We start from the raw sequence: 18,145 nt of genomic DNA on the forward strand, positions 1-18,145 counted from the left end.
TTTCCGGATTTACTAACATTAATTAAAATTGAGATGTTAGATTTAGAAACCAATAAATTTTACTTGGATTGTAAGGATTTTAAATGAGTTAAAATAAAAAAAAAAGAAATTAATTAAAAACAAACCAATATGACGTAAACCCAAAAAAACAAACTGTACCCTTTTTTCTGTTCAACCAACCGAAATGTACCTATAAACGGACTATCTATCTTATTAAAACAGAAACATTCTGTTGGACCTAACATTTATTTTGTAAGTTTTTAAATTAAATACACTTTTATACTTTATAGTTAAACCTACATTAAATCACTAATGTCCTTTCTTTATACTAATATCCATGTTTCCAAACAATATATTTATTTCTTTATACTACTATCAATGTTTCCAAACAATATATTTTTATATTACTATCAATGTTTCCAAACAATATAATAATTAATCTTAGTTATTTTATATATATCATTTTCTTTTTAAAATTTTGTAGAAACGTTATAATTTCATAAATTGCAAAATAATAAACTTTAAAATTTGGATATAAGATTACAAATTATGAAACTATTACAATTTAAATCCAATTAGATTACATATCGGTCATCCATCAGTTCAATCGGTTAGTCTCGGGTTTTAGTGATTTTTTTTAATATGTATATTTTAAAAACCTAAATTGAATTGTCAGATCTCCGGATTAACCGGTATAATCACAATCGGGTTGAATTTAAAAACACTGATTTAAATGCAAAAATATTTTAAATACACACTCTTTAAAAGTTACCAAAATATTTGTTAAATTATTAGTGAAATTTTTCATCGTAAAATATTCCGGGCTTCCAAAGCGCGGGTCAAAATCTAGTTTTAATTTAAACCGAAAAAAAAAACAGAACAGTGTTTTAGTTTAGTTTGGTTAACCTATCCCTTATTTACTTTTCCTCTGTTTCATCGTTTTGGGTACGCCGCTTTCCCTCTTTGTACTTGTAGTTTCTTGTGTCAGGACCATAGAGCCAGAGTTTGTGTTTTGTCCTAAAAAGAAACATGGCTGAAAACGAGGGAGCCCCAAGGACTACAAGAGATAGTATTTACAGAGTTGCAAGAAGTATAAAGAGAAGAGACAACAGCCTCTACAACGCTCTTAGATCAATCTACCAAGACTCCCTCTTCGTCGACGAGATCTCAAACCTATGGCCGATACTTCCTCTCTTAGCTAACCTTCGTTGTGGTCTCTGGTACTCTCCAAGATTCGATGCAACATGCTACTTCAAATCCACCGATGGTCATACCAACAACTTGTCTTTCAACACTTCTCGTCTCAACCTCCATCTTCCTCTTCTCGCTGGTAATGACTGATACATGATCAGATTCATGATCTTGAGAATCAACTTTATGCCTTTTTTTCTGAATGGATAGGAGAGAAAGGAGGTTGTATCATTATTGATTCAACTCGTAAAGGAAAGAGGTTTCCAGATAGCATGTCGAAAACGATACCAATATGGTGTTGTGTATTGAACCGCTCAGTATATAATCACTTGAAGAGGTTATGTAACACTAATGATCATCTCAATGATGCAGTGAGTTACATCTACATATGTCACATTCTCTGCATTATTAGTACATTCTTTGTATTTACCAATGTTAAAAAAATCGCTAAGCAATAGTTAAACGCTTATATGAGATTATTGATTAGACAAACGCCTAGACCATTTTTTTTAATACCTAAATTGAGTTTTGAAAAGACACCGTCTAGACCGGTTTTTAGAACACTATTTACAACCTTTTCTTCTATATTCTTGAATAGGGTTTCACTAGTGATGATCATGGTGAAAGCAGCATAAGAGAGTTGTTAGGTACATGGGACTGTAGTTTACATATGCCACTGTGGGTTTCCAAGACAGAGAAGGCCTCTATTGAAGCTCGTTTAGATGAATGGACTAAACAGTTGGAAGAGAGTGGAGCTGACATAGCTTCACTAGCTACATGCTTGAGGAAACCTCTACGTCCTCTTTGGGTTTCACAGAAGACAGTCATATGGTTGAATGAAGTACCAGACCATGAGTCATGGGACTTCACTCCTCTCATCCTTGTCTCAGCGTCTGACTCTGGTGAAGTTCATCAACACAGAACTAACTCGGAGTTTAGTTGGAGTTATATCCCTGGTGCTGGCGATGATGAAGAGAGTTGGTCAAGAGGTTTGTCTCCTAGTGTTTTCTGGACGCACGTTGATGATCTTATCGACTCAGGACCTGAAGTGTGTAACCAGAAAGTCGCGGAGATTGTTGAGAGTGATAGAGTGTATAGAGCGCAGAGGGGTCAAGAAGCTCCTCAGATTGTTGTCAAAAGCTCAAAAGCTAATAGTGGAGTCAAAAGTGATGAAACCTTATCTGTTAGTGTAACAAATCCTAGAGTTGAGATGATGAATAGTGATGAAGGAAGCTTAGTATCTTGGTTAGCATCAACGAATCTTGCTCTTGGGTCATCACAAGTAGGTGAGTTTTAACTTCTAAAACTTATATAAAGCATAGTTATAACTCTCTTTACATAACTTTTGGTTCTCTTAACTATAAGCTTTTTGTGGTGCAGCTAGTAAGGTGTTTTCTATTGACTGCTGCATATTAAACTGCGATAAAAATCAAATCTCAGTCCCTCCATCACATCTTGAAGAGCATTTGCATCTACCCATGACGGTATGCTTTAAAGAATAAACCAAACTCTGAACACATTTTCTCTTCCTTGAAAACACAGAATCATTATAAGAAGTGTATATGTTTCCTCCAGGGTTCAAAGTTTGATAGGTTTTCAATACTAAAGAATCTCCCTACCGCGGTTAGTTTTGCTAAGATGAAGATGAGTATGGGGAAGAAGCTCTTAGTTTGTTGTCAAGACGGTAAGTTTGTATTCTTGGAATGTTGCAAGTTCTAACAATGATTGTAACTAATAATGTTGTGTCTTGTGATGATAGGGGAAGATATCAGTGTATGTGTATGTTTGGCCATCTTAATATCCTTATTCAATGAAGAAGGTAATGTCATAACCTTGAAACACATATTAATCTAAAACACTTGAAATCTTTTGGTGTTATAATGTTTTTGTGTCGTGGTGATGCAGGAACTTATGATGGTGGAAGATCTTTTGAAGAAATGAGTATTACAAAACTTGAAATGCGACGGATGCTGATATTTATATGCAAATACGCTGTGAATGCTAGGCCATCTAGAGGGAATCTAAGGCAAGTTTTTGGTTTCCTTTCATCGCAACCCGAAAACTCTGAAGAATGAAGTAGAAAGCCTTCTTCATGTGTGTTGTTCCTCATGGCTGTTTAAGACTTCCATATATAGATTCATCTTGCAGAAAGAAACAGAAAATTTTGTCGTCTTTGAAGTCTTTTTAAGTGCATTATGTTCTTTTCTCAGACTATTATGATGAGAATAGAGCTTTGTAATGGTTCCACAGTTGTGATGTTTTGTAATGAAATATATTTGTTTTGTCTTTTTATACGCATAATCATATCATTATTACACTGAACATATGTGCTTTTTATAAACCATTGTAAACCGGTTTACTACATATGTACACTGAAACAGTCATGTAAGATCAACCAAGTCTGGATTGCAAAACTAGATAGAGATGCACAAAAAAGTTGAATCAAATAATGAAAATAGTTTGGCAAGCATCACATGAGGATCCTTGGAAACCTTACTAGGTCATAAGAAGACTAGAGAGAAAGCCAAGCTTCAGACATGCTGTACAGGTCCAAGGAAACATGTATCCTACCTATAGTTACAGAAACTAACACCATTGAGTCAAGTGAAGTACTACTCAAAAGATAAATCAGGAGAGTATTATAGTTCAGAAATATGAAATTTAATCAAATCAAGAGAGATTGTACAATGGTTTTCGTGCACAGCAAGTTAAGAAAACAAACACAAAGATGATTCCTCGGTCATAACAGCAAAACAGAGCACATAACAAACTGAGACAGAAACTTAATCGGATTCGGAAGTAAACATCACTTGAGCCGCAAGTCCTACATCTTGAGCTTGAAAGACAGGTTGTTAAGTGACGTCACCCTCAAGATTCAAGAATTCATTAATGTCAAACAACAAATCCTCAGAGCCATCAAGACCAAAACTATCCAACTGATGTTCTTGGTGCGGCACCGTCATGGCGTTGTTATAGTTGTTCTGCATCGTCGTCATCATCATCGGCTGGAATTCTGAAACTTGACCTAGAAGGAGAGGAAGAAACACATAAACGATGTTGTATCTTCCTGTTGTTGTTGTTGCTGTTGTTGTCCAGTGGCGTCACCATCTTCTCCAGCAAAACAGAACATACCAGCTTCTTCTTGCACTTGAACACCTGCTCAACGAACCCAACTTGTTTAGCATAAGCTTCTAAACCCATCTTCCCGGTGCGGTCCTCTTCCTGGAGATTGTTCATGTGGTTGAGAGAAGATGAAGTGATGAACCTCCGTGGCAAAGAACAGAGTCTAACTCTGTTGAAGAAGATTTGTTAACCTTTGATAAACCTTTGTTAGCCGTAGTCTTAAGGTTTTTTTTTTTTTTTGTCGTAACTTGGGCTCTTAAGGTTTTCTTTTGAACTATCTGTTTTTTGCTTGTTTGTTTTGGTTGAGAAATCTGAAATCTAAGCAGTGATGTGAAACTGATAACTGAGCCGGTGGCTTCTAACCTGAGTGATTTATTCACTATTTCCTTTTTTAACGATCATATTTTAATTTCCTTTCTTATTTCTTGGATTGACTAATTTAGTTGGTGAAAGATTATCATTACAGAATATGAAACGTTCACTATCTTATTGCACATGGAACAACTGTATGGAAGAAAATGAAACTGATACAAACTGATACACATTGGGCTTGACACTTTCCAAATTATCTAACCGTTGCTAGAAGAAAGGTATGGCCGAGACAACCTGAGTGGGAATAAGGTGAAATGTGACATCAATGAAACAGAGACAGTGGACTGACTATGTTCAGTGCGATGTTAATAATTCTACAAAGGCTTTATGTAACGGTTATAGTGGTGTGTAAGGAAGTGGGACTGCAGAAGTAGGACAAAGCATTTAGAGGGAGTGTTGTAATTTGTGAATTATATCTTCAATACTAGAACAGAGCATTGAAGAAATGAAAAACAGACAGAGGCTCAATAAGTTATGTTGAAAAAAAAAAGACATGTCTGGAATATAACAAAGTCGAAACATCAAACTGCATTTTGAGATTCAGATGGTACTAGTAGCAACAGAAAAAAAGAAAAAACAAATCTTCAAAAGGCTTCTTCAGGTACGAGGTGCAGCAGCTCCAGCTCCAGCAGGACGAGGAGCCTGACCAGGTTGTCCAGGCTTGGGCGCATCCTCCTGATAATCATATCATTAAAAAAAAAACTCCAGTAAGTAACCAAATAAAAATTCTTACAAAAATTCATCCAAACGACAAAAAGAAAGAAAGACAGAACATAACACGATCATTGAATTAAGAGGATTGAGATTACCTTGCGTCGGACGAAACGTGGAGGGGGAGTACGAACCCTGCGGTTGGTGCGGGAACGGACTCTAACAACGTGAGAGTGGATGGCACATGAGACACAGTACTGCGTCTTCGCATACAGCTTAGGGAGAGTGTACCCTAACACAATTCCAAATTACAATTCAATCAATGCACACATATTCTTCCATATATTCTCAAACATTTTTTTTTAATGTACATATCAACAAATTAAGAAAGAGGAATAAAAAAAAAGAGATTATTACCATCGTAGACACTGGCTTCCTGAACATCTCTAATGGCAGCCTGCTCCACTATGTTCCTCACTATGAACCTCTTTATGGCCTTGTCCTAATCCATTCCCCCCAATATCAAATCAAACTCTATAGAGAATGTTGTGATTACTATGAAAAGATAGGTTTGGTTAGTACCTTTGGGCAACATTTGCCACAGTTGGAGCATCTGATTGGGTTGACGTGGCCACGGTTGTGCTTGTTCCTTCCTCCGTTCCTACGCTTGAAAGTCTACAACAATGACGATGATGATGAGCTACTCGATTTATGAATCTAATCTAAGCAAAACAAAGACAGTATCGAAGAAACACGATGTACCATGTTCTTTGATATGCGGCTGCGACTAAAATTCCTCCTCTCTTCTTGAGCTGAAAAGCTGCTGCTAGGGTTACTCTCTTCTTGACGGCGACTGATTACAGGTGAAGATGATTTATTGCTTATTTCTGGGCTTTGAGAGATATTGGGCTTGGGCTCTATTCTCTTTTGATTTATATTTGGGCTTTATTTTGAGTTTTGGATCATCTTAATACAAACCATCATTTTCCCTCTTTTTGTTTGTTGTTGTTGAAATTCATCTTAAAATTTCATAATTCCTCAATATTTGTTATATATATCATAGGTCTCTTTTAATCATAAATTAATTTTTAACTCACAACCAAGCTTCTTGATTTGTAGTACGTGTTTGTGTATAACAAAGATGTAAAAAGCAAAGACAATCCTTCAAAAACCATACCCATTTACGGACAATCACAAGACTCTCACCACACAACCACAAATAGCAAATGTTTCCTTTGTGTGGAGCATCACAAGTCTCTCTTCACACAACACACATAGCAAACTATTTTATTCATGCTTATCTTAAGCTTTTTGTAGTACCTCCTTTGCTTTGTTTACCCACACGCTATAGATATCGTCAGCGAACAAAACAAAATGCACCTAATTACAATACAAGATTGTGAAAAACAAAAAAAAAAGTATCAGTTACTGCATTGAATCCATGGACGTGTAACAATGTGGACGAGTTACCTCTTTAAAGTCATTGGCGAACTCTTTGATCGTTGATATACCGATCACAGCAGCTTCATCAAAAGGATATCTAACAACAAAAACAATATATTATTGGGGACATAAGGTTTCCTTTTTTCTTCACTTTGCACATAAAATTTCCAAGAATGGTCATTTGTCAAATCTCTGCTCGTCAAGAAATCTTTGAGTAGGTGTTGTTATATAACATGACATTCTAAGAGAAACCTAAAAAAAGATAAACAAATCAATACAAACAACCATTGCAGATAAGTTACCCGTAAATACCACAAGATATGGCAGGAAATGCAATGTATCTGATGTTGTTTTCCTTAGCCACTCTCAGACTATTTCTGTAGTAAAAGAATAGAGAAATGAACCGAGTTAAGTCGAGAAGAAACAAGTCAACTAGGGTAGTAGAACAATAGGAACTGCGTTTACCTGTAAGAATTGGTGAGGGATTCTTTAGGATTGACAGCTGAGTCATAGATAGGTCCAACAGTGTGAATCACACGGGATGCAGGCAAGTTAAAACCCCTGTTTCCATTTATGTTACAATCCAACATGTTCATTCAATCAACAATCCCAAAACTCAAAAGTACCTCAGACTTTGTTAAACATAAGAAGAAGAAGAAAAAAGAATAACCCACGGAGTGATTCTTGCTTCCCCTAACGGACAACGGACTCCGGGACGAGCTTCAGGGACCTCATAGCACGCTGCTCTAAGCTGTGGCCCAGCAGCTCTATGTATTGCTGTCACAGACATGGATAATCAAAGTTTTATACAATCAACACAAATGAGAATGGATTCGGTGATTAGTGAAGAAGGCAAGATTCGTAAAAAAAAAAATCACCTCCATCTGCACCACCACCACCTAGCATTCGCTCATTTGCTGGATTCACCTGAACAAACAGAGTCCTTTAAGTCAAAGTAACAGTGAAGCAATAGCAGGGACATGCTTATAATAATGTGTTATATGGGAGTGATACAAGAGTTTTATCAACCATTTTTCAAATATTTATCAAATTCTATTGAGTCTGACACTGATCACTTATCAGAGAATACTAGGTCATAGAGCATTAGCTAGTGAAGCATTCGGTATTACCATAGATACTGAAACATAGTTAAACCAATGATCATCTAATTTTCAAGAATCTATCATACATTTTTAGAAGTACTGATGGAGAAGGCGAGGCTTACCATATCACCAATGGATTGCTTAAAATCCTAATTGAGTATGACTCCTAGTGGCTAGTGATCATCTAGTTTAATTAATCTATCAACATTTTGGAAAAGTAGTGCCCTAAGGGTTTTGAATAGCTAGAGAGAAAGAGAGGCTTACAATAGCATCGGAGGATGCACCGATGGACCATTTGGTGATGTCGCCTTTGAGGATTTTGAGAAGGCTAGAATCGGACAGATTGAAAACAGCTCCTTCGCCTCCAGAAGCCGCCATGGATGATGAGACAGTGGTTATCACTCGGGAAGAAGATAGAATAGACGAAGACAAACCTGACGCGGCGGTGTGGGAAATTTTGACGGCGAGATTGGAGGAGATCAGGGTAGCTCTCGACGAAGCTGAAGCTGAGCTAGAGATGGAGCTCGAGTGTAGTAGTCTTGGGAGACTCACGCTTCTCACTGCACAGATGAACAAGAGTCCTCTCATCTGCCTAGCCAAGTTCTTGGGCCCATTACTACTAACGAAGGTGTAAGAGAAATGGTTTTGATTATGTAAGGCTTGTTAATGGGCCTGTTTATGGGCCTTATCAGATGAAAGAAGGATTCGTACACTTTTTCTTTTCTTCTCAAAAGCTTTGCGTTTAAAGTGTGATATACGTACGAATACAAGTTTACTACGTGATGAGATGAGCGACAATGTCTATGTTTGGCGGGAATGCCATAAAACTACCTAAAACAGTTGAGTTTAGTGAAGAATCCAGGTTTGATTGTCCTCGTCGAGTGGGATGATGAGCTTCGGTCTTGTGGCGAAGGTGGCAACTCTTTTGCCTTGTTCACCCACGTTGTGTATGTATCATCGCTGAACATAACGAAATGTACCTGGGAAAGATCCAGCACTTGTCGTTAGAGTATTTTCTTGGACATGTCTTAATCAAGAAAGTAAATAGCGTTTGTTCAGACCAAAGACCTCATTGGCAAGTATGAAATTTACGGAATATGGGATGAATGATCAATACATATATTTCAAAATAATTTGGGAGCCCAACAAACCCTTATATAGTAGCCATTTATATATTGGAGGCCGAAACTAATGTTTATGTTCATGACCATAATAATGGCAAAAGGAAACAAGGGTAAATGCAACTAGCTAGCTATAACTGGAACTTGGAAGAACAATGAATTTACCTCTTTAAAATCTTTACCGAACTCCTTAACCGTGGAGATAGCTATAGAAGCAGCTTCATCCAAAGGATACCTAACAATCAATCAGATAAAGAAATCTTTGAAAACATGTTACCAACAAGACAAACATCAATTTTATGATCCTTTCTGTTAATATCTCATAACTTTACCTGAAAATACCACAAGATATCGCAGTAAATGCAATGTACTGGATGTTGTTCTCCTTAGCCACTCTCAGACTGTTCCTGTTACCGAACAAATATTTCAGATAAACAATCTAGAAGAGAAAGCATAAGTGAAGAAGTAACAAAAGTAAATATTTTACTATATATACTGAAGTGCATTTTCTTGCTTTTTGTACCTGTAGGCATTTTCTAAGAGTTTCTTAGGATTCTTCTCGGCATTATAAACTGGTCCAACCGTGTGAACCACATGAGAAGCAGGTAAGTTGAAACCTCTACTTCCAACATCGCAGAAAACAATCAACAAGCTCAAAACTCAGAACATTACATACAAAAGAGAAAAAAAAAAGTGAAAATGAAAGTGTCAAAACCCACGGTGTGATTCTTGCTTCTCCAGTGGGACAACGGACTCCAGGAAGAACTTCTGGGACTTCATAACATGCTGCTCTTAGCTGTGGCCCAGCAGCATCATGAATGGCTTTCCCATGAAGTACTTACAAGTTAGATCCAATCAATTTAATTAATGAGATTTTTTTCAAAATAAAATAAAATGAAGAGTACCTCCATCTGCACCATTACCACCTAGCATACGCTCATTAGCCGGATTAACCTGAAGTAAACAAACTTTCTATAGTCTCCAAGTTCAGACTAAAATAACATCAAGGCGTCAAAAGTAAACAGCCTTCTCCTATTCAGATTACTCTAGTGTCAATCAAATTGGTATCAGCCTTCCGATTTTCTAAACTGTAACCATATGTATTTGATTGTAACTCTAGAAACCTGATCTGAAGGAGGAAAATAGCAAGAGAAAGAACTCACAATAGCATCGGATGAGCCATCTACGGACCACTCGGTGATGTCGCCTTTAACGATCTTGAGAACACAATTTTCTGACAACTTGAAAGCTACTTCTTTGCCGTCATCACGCTCCATAACCTTGATTGACTACAGTTTGCTTTAAGTCTCCGACGTGAGTCTTACCGTTTGTGTAAACAAAAGGCCAAGAACAGAGACGAAGATACTATCGGTTATCTACTTGTAACGACCGTTGACTTGACTCCAAAGTTTTTTTTTTTTTTCTTTTTACTGAAAGGTCTTCATTAAACTAAAAGGGAAGAATGAGTCCAAGAGGCCCAGGCCCATGATGTTCAATACAGCAAAGAAGAAAATCGAAGAGTCTCTTTTGCTAAGGTATCAGCCTCAGCGTTGAGAGAACGAGAAAAATGGGAAAACGAAATTGATGCAATTTCAGTAGATATCGATCGGATGTCTTTCACGATACCGATGATTTCCTTCGCCTGAGTGATGCCGGATATTGCTCGGATGAGCGTTAAATTGTCGGAGAGGACTTCGAGGGAAGCGATCTCCAGGTTGATCGCCATGCAAAGAGCCGCTCTGATTGCACAGGTCTCTGCAACAAGTGGTGATCCAATCGACGTTTCTACCATCGATCCGCTGAGGGGGGTGTCGAAACCCAGTCCCGAGAAGATCCACCCTAGTCCTGCTACGCGTCTTTCCTTATTCCAAGCCGCGTCCGTCTTACAGGTTACTCGATTGTTAACGAGGGTGATCCTTGGTTGGTCTAGAGTGTGGGACTTGAGGTAAACCCTTTTTTCCAGTTATTGCTGCTTGCGAAGTAGACCATTCCCTTGCTAATTTGATACCTTTAATTGATGTTTCCTCAGGTGTTTGCTGGCGTCCTTCGAATATCAAAGCGTTTCTTGACGACCAGATGGCCCACAAGATCCATGGGAGGACATTGAGGACGATGCCTGAGGGAGGAAGACAGATTGCTTTCCTGAAGCTGGCCACCAGAGCTTTTAGATCAGACTTGACTCCAAAGTTAAAATGCTCTTTTCTAGGTAAAACCATGTCAATTTTTTTTAAAGTAGAATAACTCTATTATATAAATAAAATTTAATTTATATACTATAATATATCTACTCTATTTTATATCCTCTAAAAATAAATAACTTCATTATAAGAGTATACATGAAGAAAATTCAACTTTATAATAGAGATTTTATGCTTTAGAAAAAAAAAATTCTAGTATAAATTTGATTTATTAATTTCAACTTGCTTCTTTGTAGGAACGAGAAATACAATCATAGTACGCAACAACTCGTAAATAAGAGACACAAAAAAAGAAAGTGAAGAAGGCTAGGTTTAGCGGGTGTTAACGAGCCACCTCAGCAATACGCAGCCACACCAGCACCACCAAAACATAGAGAGGATGAAGTGTGGACTCAGAACTGACCACCTTGGAAGGTTTGTCCGAACTGCCAATTAGAAGGAGCCACGTCATTGCTAACCACGGTCCGACCATCGCTGGTGGTGACCTGGAAGGAGAGGCTCTGACCGTTGAGGTAAGAATTGCTCTGCCAGTTTTGGCCCCAGTTCCTAGACATTGCTTGCCACGACCCTGTTTTTGAGCCTCTGATCGAGACGGCATTGACGTCTCCTGCTCCTCCTACGTTTGAGACCAGAACGAGGTTGAAGTAAGAGTGTCCGTTGATCGTAAACCTTATCCCTCCTTTCTTCATACACGGTACTCTGCATTTACACAACAAACATATATTAACTCTTAATTAGTCAAAAAAAAACTCTTAGTTAAAAAAAACATATCTTAACTCAGTATTTTAGTTGTAACTGATTGTTTGCAAAGGGAAGAACAAGCTTAGAATGTGTTCAGTTTCAAATTATTTCTGGACCATGTTCAACAAAAATATTAACGATATGTTAAAGGAAATAATAATATAATTTTAAAAGTTAATAGCTCCATGTATGTTTATTTTTCTTTTAAAATTATAAGCCATAAATAGAAGCACAATTATAATTTTAAATTTTAAGCTCTAACTTATACATTTATTTTTAAAATATGTAACTATATTTTGTTTTTGAGATTGTTTGACCATTCCACTTACATTTACATATGCTAAAAAACAAACTGTTTAGAGTTCAGTTCACAAAAATTAGGGTGTGGAAATGTTGCAACTTTATTACTTGCTTCCCAAGCATTAAGACGAGTAAAACGAACCTTCGAAAAGAGACGGGGACAATGCCGGCACGATACTGAGCGATTTGGAGAAAAGCTGGCTCGGCTAGGTCGAAGTGTTGAAGAGGAGGATTGCACCATCCACCATTGTCGTTGGAGAGACCCAAGTTCGGTGGACAAAAGTTTGTAGCCGTGACGGTGATAGTGGAACCGAGACACCATCTCGGGTCATCGTTGCACTTCATCTCGTAGCACGCACCGCAGGTGAGTCCGTTGTTAAACAGAGCTGTACTCAAAGCCGCGGTGTTGGTTCCGTAACCTTGGCTATACAGATTTCCATAGCCACAAGCTCCACCTAATGAGTATTTATGTAGGCCACGAGTTAGCTTTACATAGTAATACATACGCATGCATTAAGAGGTTAGAAGAGCATTGTCATACGTACCCATGGTGCCGGAAGCGTCGCCGCCACCGTAGAATGTGGCATGACCACCTTGCCAACCTCCATAGTCTCCATTAGTTACTTGGAGGGAGAATAATAAGCTGAATATGGATAGTATTAAGATCATATAATATTTGGAGTTTGATGTTATAATATACATTTTTGTTTTTGTTTAGGAGATGAGTTGGTTAAATCGGTTTTGAGTATTGGATATAATCTGGTGAGAAACGTGAAGAGTGATATGGAATCAAGTGTGGAGTGATTGAGTTTATATAGGGAAGTTTAGAGGCAAGAGATAATATTATTTTTTCAAAAAATGTTATTTATTAAGTATATCGGTGTGTCTCTTCTTTCACATTTTTGGACATTCAAATACATTATTCAAGTGTTCTCTAGCCAATTTGCGAGAGGATTGTGCCTGTTATTTCTCGTTTAATCCCAATGTATCTCCTTCTCAATTATTGGTATTCATCCATGCAATAATATTTCATATAGGTTCTTTAATGGGTAACTTGATTGAGTATATATATAACAAGCCGTAAAAGTCAACAATGTATGCCACCGCTTATCTTGAGTATAGTCGTTTATCTTGAGTATAGTCAAGATTTTATTTTCTTATAGGTTTTTGTTGCGGCCAAATTTATATTTTTAATTGTATAATATATGTGAACAACAAACTAAACAGTTAGGAAAACAGAGGAAAATGTTTGTATTTATGATTGTATAAGATCAGTGAGACTTTGGAGGTTGTGGCACATGCAAATGTTGCGGTTAGACTAACTGCGATTCCTAATCGAGTGGCCCTACTTTCCACATGCTTCAATACACAAGTATTTATTAATTTGTCTCTTCCACATAGATTGTGGAAGTTTTGGATATTAGATCTTTAATCTTCTAATTTTTTTTTAAAACCAGATTTTAAATAACACTTGGTACTAAAAAAAGGTTTGGACTCAAAACATAAAGAACTAATTCCCTTACAATACCACTAAACTACTAACACTTTGGTATATTCCACCGGTTTACGTTGTCATATGACTCGATCATATCTTTTATTTGTGTTGAAGAGTATACAAATTAATTACTTCAGTATGTTCAAAGCTACTTACGCAAATTTTGATATGATGTAATCTTTTTATTTACTTATTTATTTATTGATCCATTTGCATAGTGCTAATCTTTAAGGTTAGCACATTGGTATAGGGATGTATAGTACTATTGATAAGTTTTAGTTTTGGGGTTTGATTTCTGATATTATTTCGCTTATCTATTTATGCATTGACTAGAGAGGCCACTATAATGAATCAAGAGAAAATATTTAGTGGTCATTTAGATGGTCCTACCATGTTACAAGCACATGCAAGAGGCCTTCGACGTGTGTGGCTTCTCTCATGCAATTTTATGATACGTCATTTTCGTGCCCCTTTTATTGCATTTTATTAGCTACTTTTCTATGTCTAAAATGTGATCAACGTAACATAGCCATATATGGTTCGTTTTTTACTAGGTTCCTTCAATATTCCCTCATAATGTAGAAATGAATTTTATTGGTGGATGTTGGTGTCATTACTTGCAAAATAAAATCCCAACAAGAATAGATTAGTTGATAGTCTGCACAAGCTGGTACACGTATTATATATACTACTATTAAAGATAGATAATTTGATTAGCTATACTTTTCGAAAACTAGCCTTGTTCGGGTAAGATATTTCTTGATAAGAATCTTTAAGTGGCCGAGTTCGTTTTTTTAATAGATGAAACTTTGGAAGCCCGAGCCATTAGCTACTATCAATCTAATCGGACGGCTGTAAATGCAGGAAGAGGAAGAATTAGACTGAAACAAAATAGAAAAAAAAACTGTTCAATTGTATCCACAAAAGGGCCACGTGAGATCTATGATTCTATCCAACAATGTACCAAAGAAAACAAAAGGGACCACACTTTCAGTAACCATAACAAGGTACTTGTCTCTTAGTTGCCCAAAACTGTTGGGACTGATCATAACTAAGCGCCTGAAGAAAGGTCACTGTCCAAAAGAGAACGTCAATTCAGTGACCCAATTTCTGAGCCGACACACAAGATAAACTCAAGTTCAGTTAAGCTTTTCTGAAGATATAGTTCAGAAATTCTCATGTGAGTATTTAATTTTGTTGCTTGGTAGTTAGGGTACCGTTGAAGTGGCCTCAACATGACTAGTTCATGTAATTTGTGTCTTGACTCGGTTTAACAAGTAACCCTATTATAGTTTGTATCCTTAAGTGGACCTTTTCAAAATCTTTAAGTTTCTGATGAAATCAGTGTTCAATAAATCGATAGACCTTTATATGATGAGATTATTGATTAAACGAGCACCTAAACCAGATTTTTTACTATCTAATCTTTTTCAGAAAAATCGTTTCGCTTATATCTAATCTGCTGCCTAGACCGATTTTTAAAACACTTCATGAAGTTATCTTGGTCTGCAGTAGTTGAATCATAGTGTGGTTTTACAAAACTGAAAAAGAAACAGTCAAGTGTTTGCAGACTTTAGGGTTATTAAGAAACTTGTGCTTCAAGCGAAAGTAACATGGAACTATATGATGTGAAAGACCTGTAAAACATAACAATATCTTGTATGGTTTGAGGCAAAGCCAAATCCAAATACAACCACCATTTACAAGGATGATTGAAGAAGCAACTAGTGAAGGAAGCAAGAGAACATACAGAAGAATCATGATACAGAGAAATGAGACAAGTTAAAACACCTGTGGTCTCTAAATTGTAACTTGAAACCAGTTTTTACAGAATATTTAAAAAAATGAATCAGACGGTCAAGGGAGAGCAAAAGAATAAGGTTTTATCGACAAAGGCAGAGCTTCACATGGTGCTGCTGCTTTCACTGACGGTATCAGACCTACCAAAGTTCGAACCTCTGCCACAGCTGCTAATGTCAAGCCCCTGTAACCTGCCAAGATGGTCTTCATGCATCGCCTCTGCAAAGGAATGAGATTGACCAGAGGCATTAGAAGTAGCGTGGTGCATAAGCTGAGGGTTCTGGTTGTGGTTGTGGTTGTTGTTGTTAGGCTGGAAGAGATGAAACTGATGAGTCATTTGTTGTATGTTTTGAGCATCAGTTTGTTGTTGTTGTTGCTGATGATGATGATGATGATGATGTTGGAAGAAGGATTGTTGTTGTTGTTGTGGTTGCTGTTGTTGTTGAGAGTATTGCATGTGCGCCATCCCGAGGTTATAAGCATCAGCGTGTGAGACTTCTCCTGTGGCGAACTTCAGCCTCTCTACTTCCTTTTTCAGCTGGTCGTTGAGTGCTGCGTACGGAAGAAAGAATCATTGATAAAAAATGACCTTAAAACAGAAACATAAGAGAGGGGAGAGGAGAGGCTTTTACACATACCGTCTCGCAACTTGGCTTGTTGTTCCATGACTTGTAAACGAAGCTTGAGCTCTGTGTTCTCAGATGACAAACCAGTTGTGTCTCTCTGGAACAAAGACAGTTGTGCAGAGAGGGTAGTAGCTTCGGTTTGCAAGGACTGGACTTTCCTCTCGAGCTCCATTATATAGCGGGCCTTCCTCTCTTTTGAACGAGCAGCCGATTGTCGGTTAGCCATTATCCTGCACAGAGTGCACGAGACAGGATTAGACCCACTGTAGCATCAATCAATCAAAATAGAGAATAATGCTAAAATGTTTCCATTCTAATGTTAATAGAGTTTAGAATAGTCATGTCACTTTAGAAACTCTGAGATTACACATATCAAACTCCAACACCGAAGCTAATGCCTTAACTTTTCCTAACCAAAGCTACTTTAAAATGTAACTTCCAATTCCATACAGTTGATTACTAATAGGGAATACGAAAAAATTTAAAGGATAATCTTCAAAGTTTGAATGTGACAAAATGAATCTGTTTCAAGCCAAATGACAAGTGCCACACATATAAAAGTCATCATTAGATAGGATTCTCTAACCAAACAAGATTGTACAACCAACAAATCAAACAAAAAGCTAGTCCAAAAAGTTGGGGGGCAATTACATTACATCACCATAGAAACTCAACTAAGCATTTTAATCACAAACGAACATACTTTATGGGACCCTCATGGTCTCTCCCACCCAAAAAAAGACATAGCAAAAGCAGCATATTATAGAAGCTAACTAAAACTCAGTTACCGTTGAGATTCTATCTCAGAGTCAAAAGAAAAGTGATGTAACACGTAACTATCAAAAGGTACATATCAACATCAACGAAAAAAAGCTCATAAAGAAACTGTCTTTTTTTTTCCCGCGAAGCCGGTCTTAACGATAATAACAGAAACTAAGATTTCAATTTTTTTCATCAGATAATTTGAATTATTACAAGAAACAAACAAACAAATAAAAAGACTCGAACTTTGAGGCTAAAAGAGGAAACCTTTTAGCACGCTTAGGGTCAACGACCCAAAGCTCAGCGAGTTTATCAGGAGCCATAGCTTTCTTCGCCTCGATCGACTCCAAAGTCGAAGACCCGCCATCGACGGAGAGGCTGTGCCTGTGCCTAGGCCTCGAATTCTCAGCCTCGGATCTCGGAGCAGCGGACGGTCCAGCGGAATCGGATCCGGATCCGAGTTTATTCTCGATGTCCATGTACGAGCAGAAGAGGTCGTCCTCGGATCCGAGCTCGTCGAACCCTCCGAACGGTTCGGAGAGATCTAGATCTTCAGGGAGACGGAAATGAACCTCTGAATGTGCTCGACGGTGGTACGGACCTCGGAACGGCGTTGATGACGGAGCTGGGGTGGATAGAGGCGGGCATTGGTTGGGTTTGGTGTTGGAAGGATCGTCCATTGTCTTGGGATCGTCTCCTTCTCTCTGTGTGTTTCGCGCGTCCTCTCTCTCTCTCTCTCTCTCTCCTCTGTCTATCTGTCGGAATCGGACAGCGAAAGAGAGATTCAGATTTCACGTTTTCTGTCCGAAACAGGCTCCAAACGACGTCGTTTTGCGCAGCGTATTAAGAAAGTAATTAAAATCTACGGATGTGTAATTTGTAGTTTTCTTGTGTTAACCATGCAAAATCCAACCACATTTGTTGCTGTTTTTGTTTAGATACTTTTACTAATAATTTAATCGCAACAAATCGTGCTTTAAAAAGAACGATTCTTTTACAAATTTAAGTATTTATTTATCATTTATAATATTTTGGATACATATTATTACAAATTTTAAACTTTTCTTGGTTTTTTTCTCTCTAATTAAAATTAAGAATATATTTGGTTCAAGTTAATTTATGTGAGGTTGCATTAGATTCTTTGTTCGTTTTTTTTTACATTGAACAAAGAGAATAACCGATTACCAAACTGTCTCAACTTTTTTAATAAACTCAATTA

General features: G+C 37.4%; 6 protein-coding genes and 1 long non-coding RNA gene across 8 annotated transcripts; 2 read left to right on the forward strand and 5 right to left on the reverse strand.

Annotated features, from left to right (window-relative positions):
- The first annotated feature begins 930 nt into the window (after positions 1-930).
- Positions 931-3,479, forward strand: LOC108851581 (tRNA A64-2'-O-ribosylphosphate transferase). Its single transcript, XM_018625033.2, has 7 exons — positions 931-1,330; positions 1,402-1,562; positions 1,790-2,477; positions 2,572-2,675; positions 2,767-2,875; positions 2,951-3,010; positions 3,097-3,479. The coding sequence occupies exons 1-7, from the start codon at positions 1,030-1,032 to the stop codon at positions 3,264-3,266; spliced, it is 1,593 nt and encodes a 530-aa protein (XP_018480535.1). The 5' UTR covers positions 931-1,029; the 3' UTR covers positions 3,267-3,479.
- Positions 3,480-5,145: 1,666 nt separating this feature from the next.
- Positions 5,146-6,231, reverse strand: LOC108851847 (40S ribosomal protein S26-1). Its single transcript, XM_018625316.2, has 5 exons — positions 6,100-6,231; positions 5,920-6,012; positions 5,755-5,839; positions 5,496-5,629; positions 5,146-5,361 (listed from the first exon to the last, which is right to left on the reverse strand). The coding sequence occupies exons 1-5, from the start codon at positions 6,100-6,102 to the stop codon at positions 5,284-5,286; spliced, it is 393 nt and encodes a 130-aa protein (XP_018480818.1). The 5' UTR covers positions 6,103-6,231; the 3' UTR covers positions 5,146-5,283.
- Positions 6,232-6,481: 250 nt separating this feature from the next.
- LOC108855627 (uncharacterized) lies at positions 6,482-8,494 on the reverse strand. Its single transcript, XM_018629492.2, has 7 exons — positions 8,148-8,494; positions 7,659-7,707; positions 7,455-7,557; positions 7,246-7,341; positions 7,083-7,157; positions 6,808-6,877; positions 6,482-6,717 (listed from the first exon to the last, which is right to left on the reverse strand). Exons 1-7 carry the CDS (start codon positions 8,469-8,471, stop codon positions 6,640-6,642), a joined length of 795 nt encoding a protein of 264 aa, XP_018484994.1. The 5' UTR covers positions 8,472-8,494; the 3' UTR covers positions 6,482-6,639.
- Positions 8,495-8,576: 82 nt separating this feature from the next.
- On the reverse strand, positions 8,577-10,502 carry LOC108855630 (uncharacterized). 2 transcript variants are annotated; one of them, XM_018629496.2, is made up of 7 exons: positions 10,168-10,502; positions 9,910-9,958; positions 9,724-9,826; positions 9,528-9,623; positions 9,337-9,411; positions 9,170-9,239; positions 8,577-8,863 (listed from the first exon to the last, which is right to left on the reverse strand). In XM_018629496.2, exons 1-7 carry the CDS (start codon positions 10,279-10,281, stop codon positions 8,711-8,713), a joined length of 660 nt encoding a protein of 219 aa, XP_018484998.1. In that variant the 5' UTR covers positions 10,282-10,502; the 3' UTR covers positions 8,577-8,710. The 2 variants fall into 2 exon arrangements, with proteins under 2 accessions (XP_018484998.1, XP_018484997.1); XM_018629495.2 differs by having other exon boundaries at positions 9,910-9,976.
- A 38-nt stretch (positions 10,503-10,540) lies between these two features.
- LOC130511636 (uncharacterized) lies at positions 10,541-11,906 on the forward strand. The gene is made up of 3 exons (XR_008945129.1): positions 10,541-10,949; positions 11,034-11,210; positions 11,439-11,906. It is a non-coding gene; the product is annotated as an uncharacterized LOC130511636 (long non-coding RNA).
- LOC108855628 (expansin-A8) lies at positions 11,393-13,033 on the reverse strand. The gene is made up of 3 exons (XM_018629493.2): positions 12,789-13,033; positions 12,386-12,698; positions 11,393-11,901 (listed from the first exon to the last, which is right to left on the reverse strand). The coding sequence occupies exons 1-3, from the start codon at positions 12,943-12,945 to the stop codon at positions 11,595-11,597; spliced, it is 777 nt and encodes a 258-aa protein (XP_018484995.1). The 5' UTR covers positions 12,946-13,033; the 3' UTR covers positions 11,393-11,594.
- A 2,345-nt stretch (positions 13,034-15,378) lies between these two features.
- Positions 15,379-17,821, reverse strand: LOC108839322 (bZIP transcription factor 18-like). The gene is made up of 3 exons (XM_057008915.1): positions 17,194-17,821; positions 16,177-16,394; positions 15,379-16,090 (listed from the first exon to the last, which is right to left on the reverse strand). The coding sequence occupies exons 1-3, from the start codon at positions 17,604-17,606 to the stop codon at positions 15,642-15,644; spliced, it is 1,080 nt and encodes a 359-aa protein (XP_056864895.1). The 5' UTR covers positions 17,607-17,821; the 3' UTR covers positions 15,379-15,641.
- Between the last annotated feature and the right edge of the window lie 324 nt (positions 17,822-18,145).

This window comes from Raphanus sativus, chromosome 4, assembly GCF_000801105.2.
Source record: "Raphanus sativus cultivar WK10039 chromosome 4, ASM80110v3, whole genome shotgun sequence".
NCBI classification, from domain to species: domain Eukaryota; kingdom Viridiplantae; phylum Streptophyta; class Magnoliopsida; order Brassicales; family Brassicaceae; genus Raphanus; species Raphanus sativus.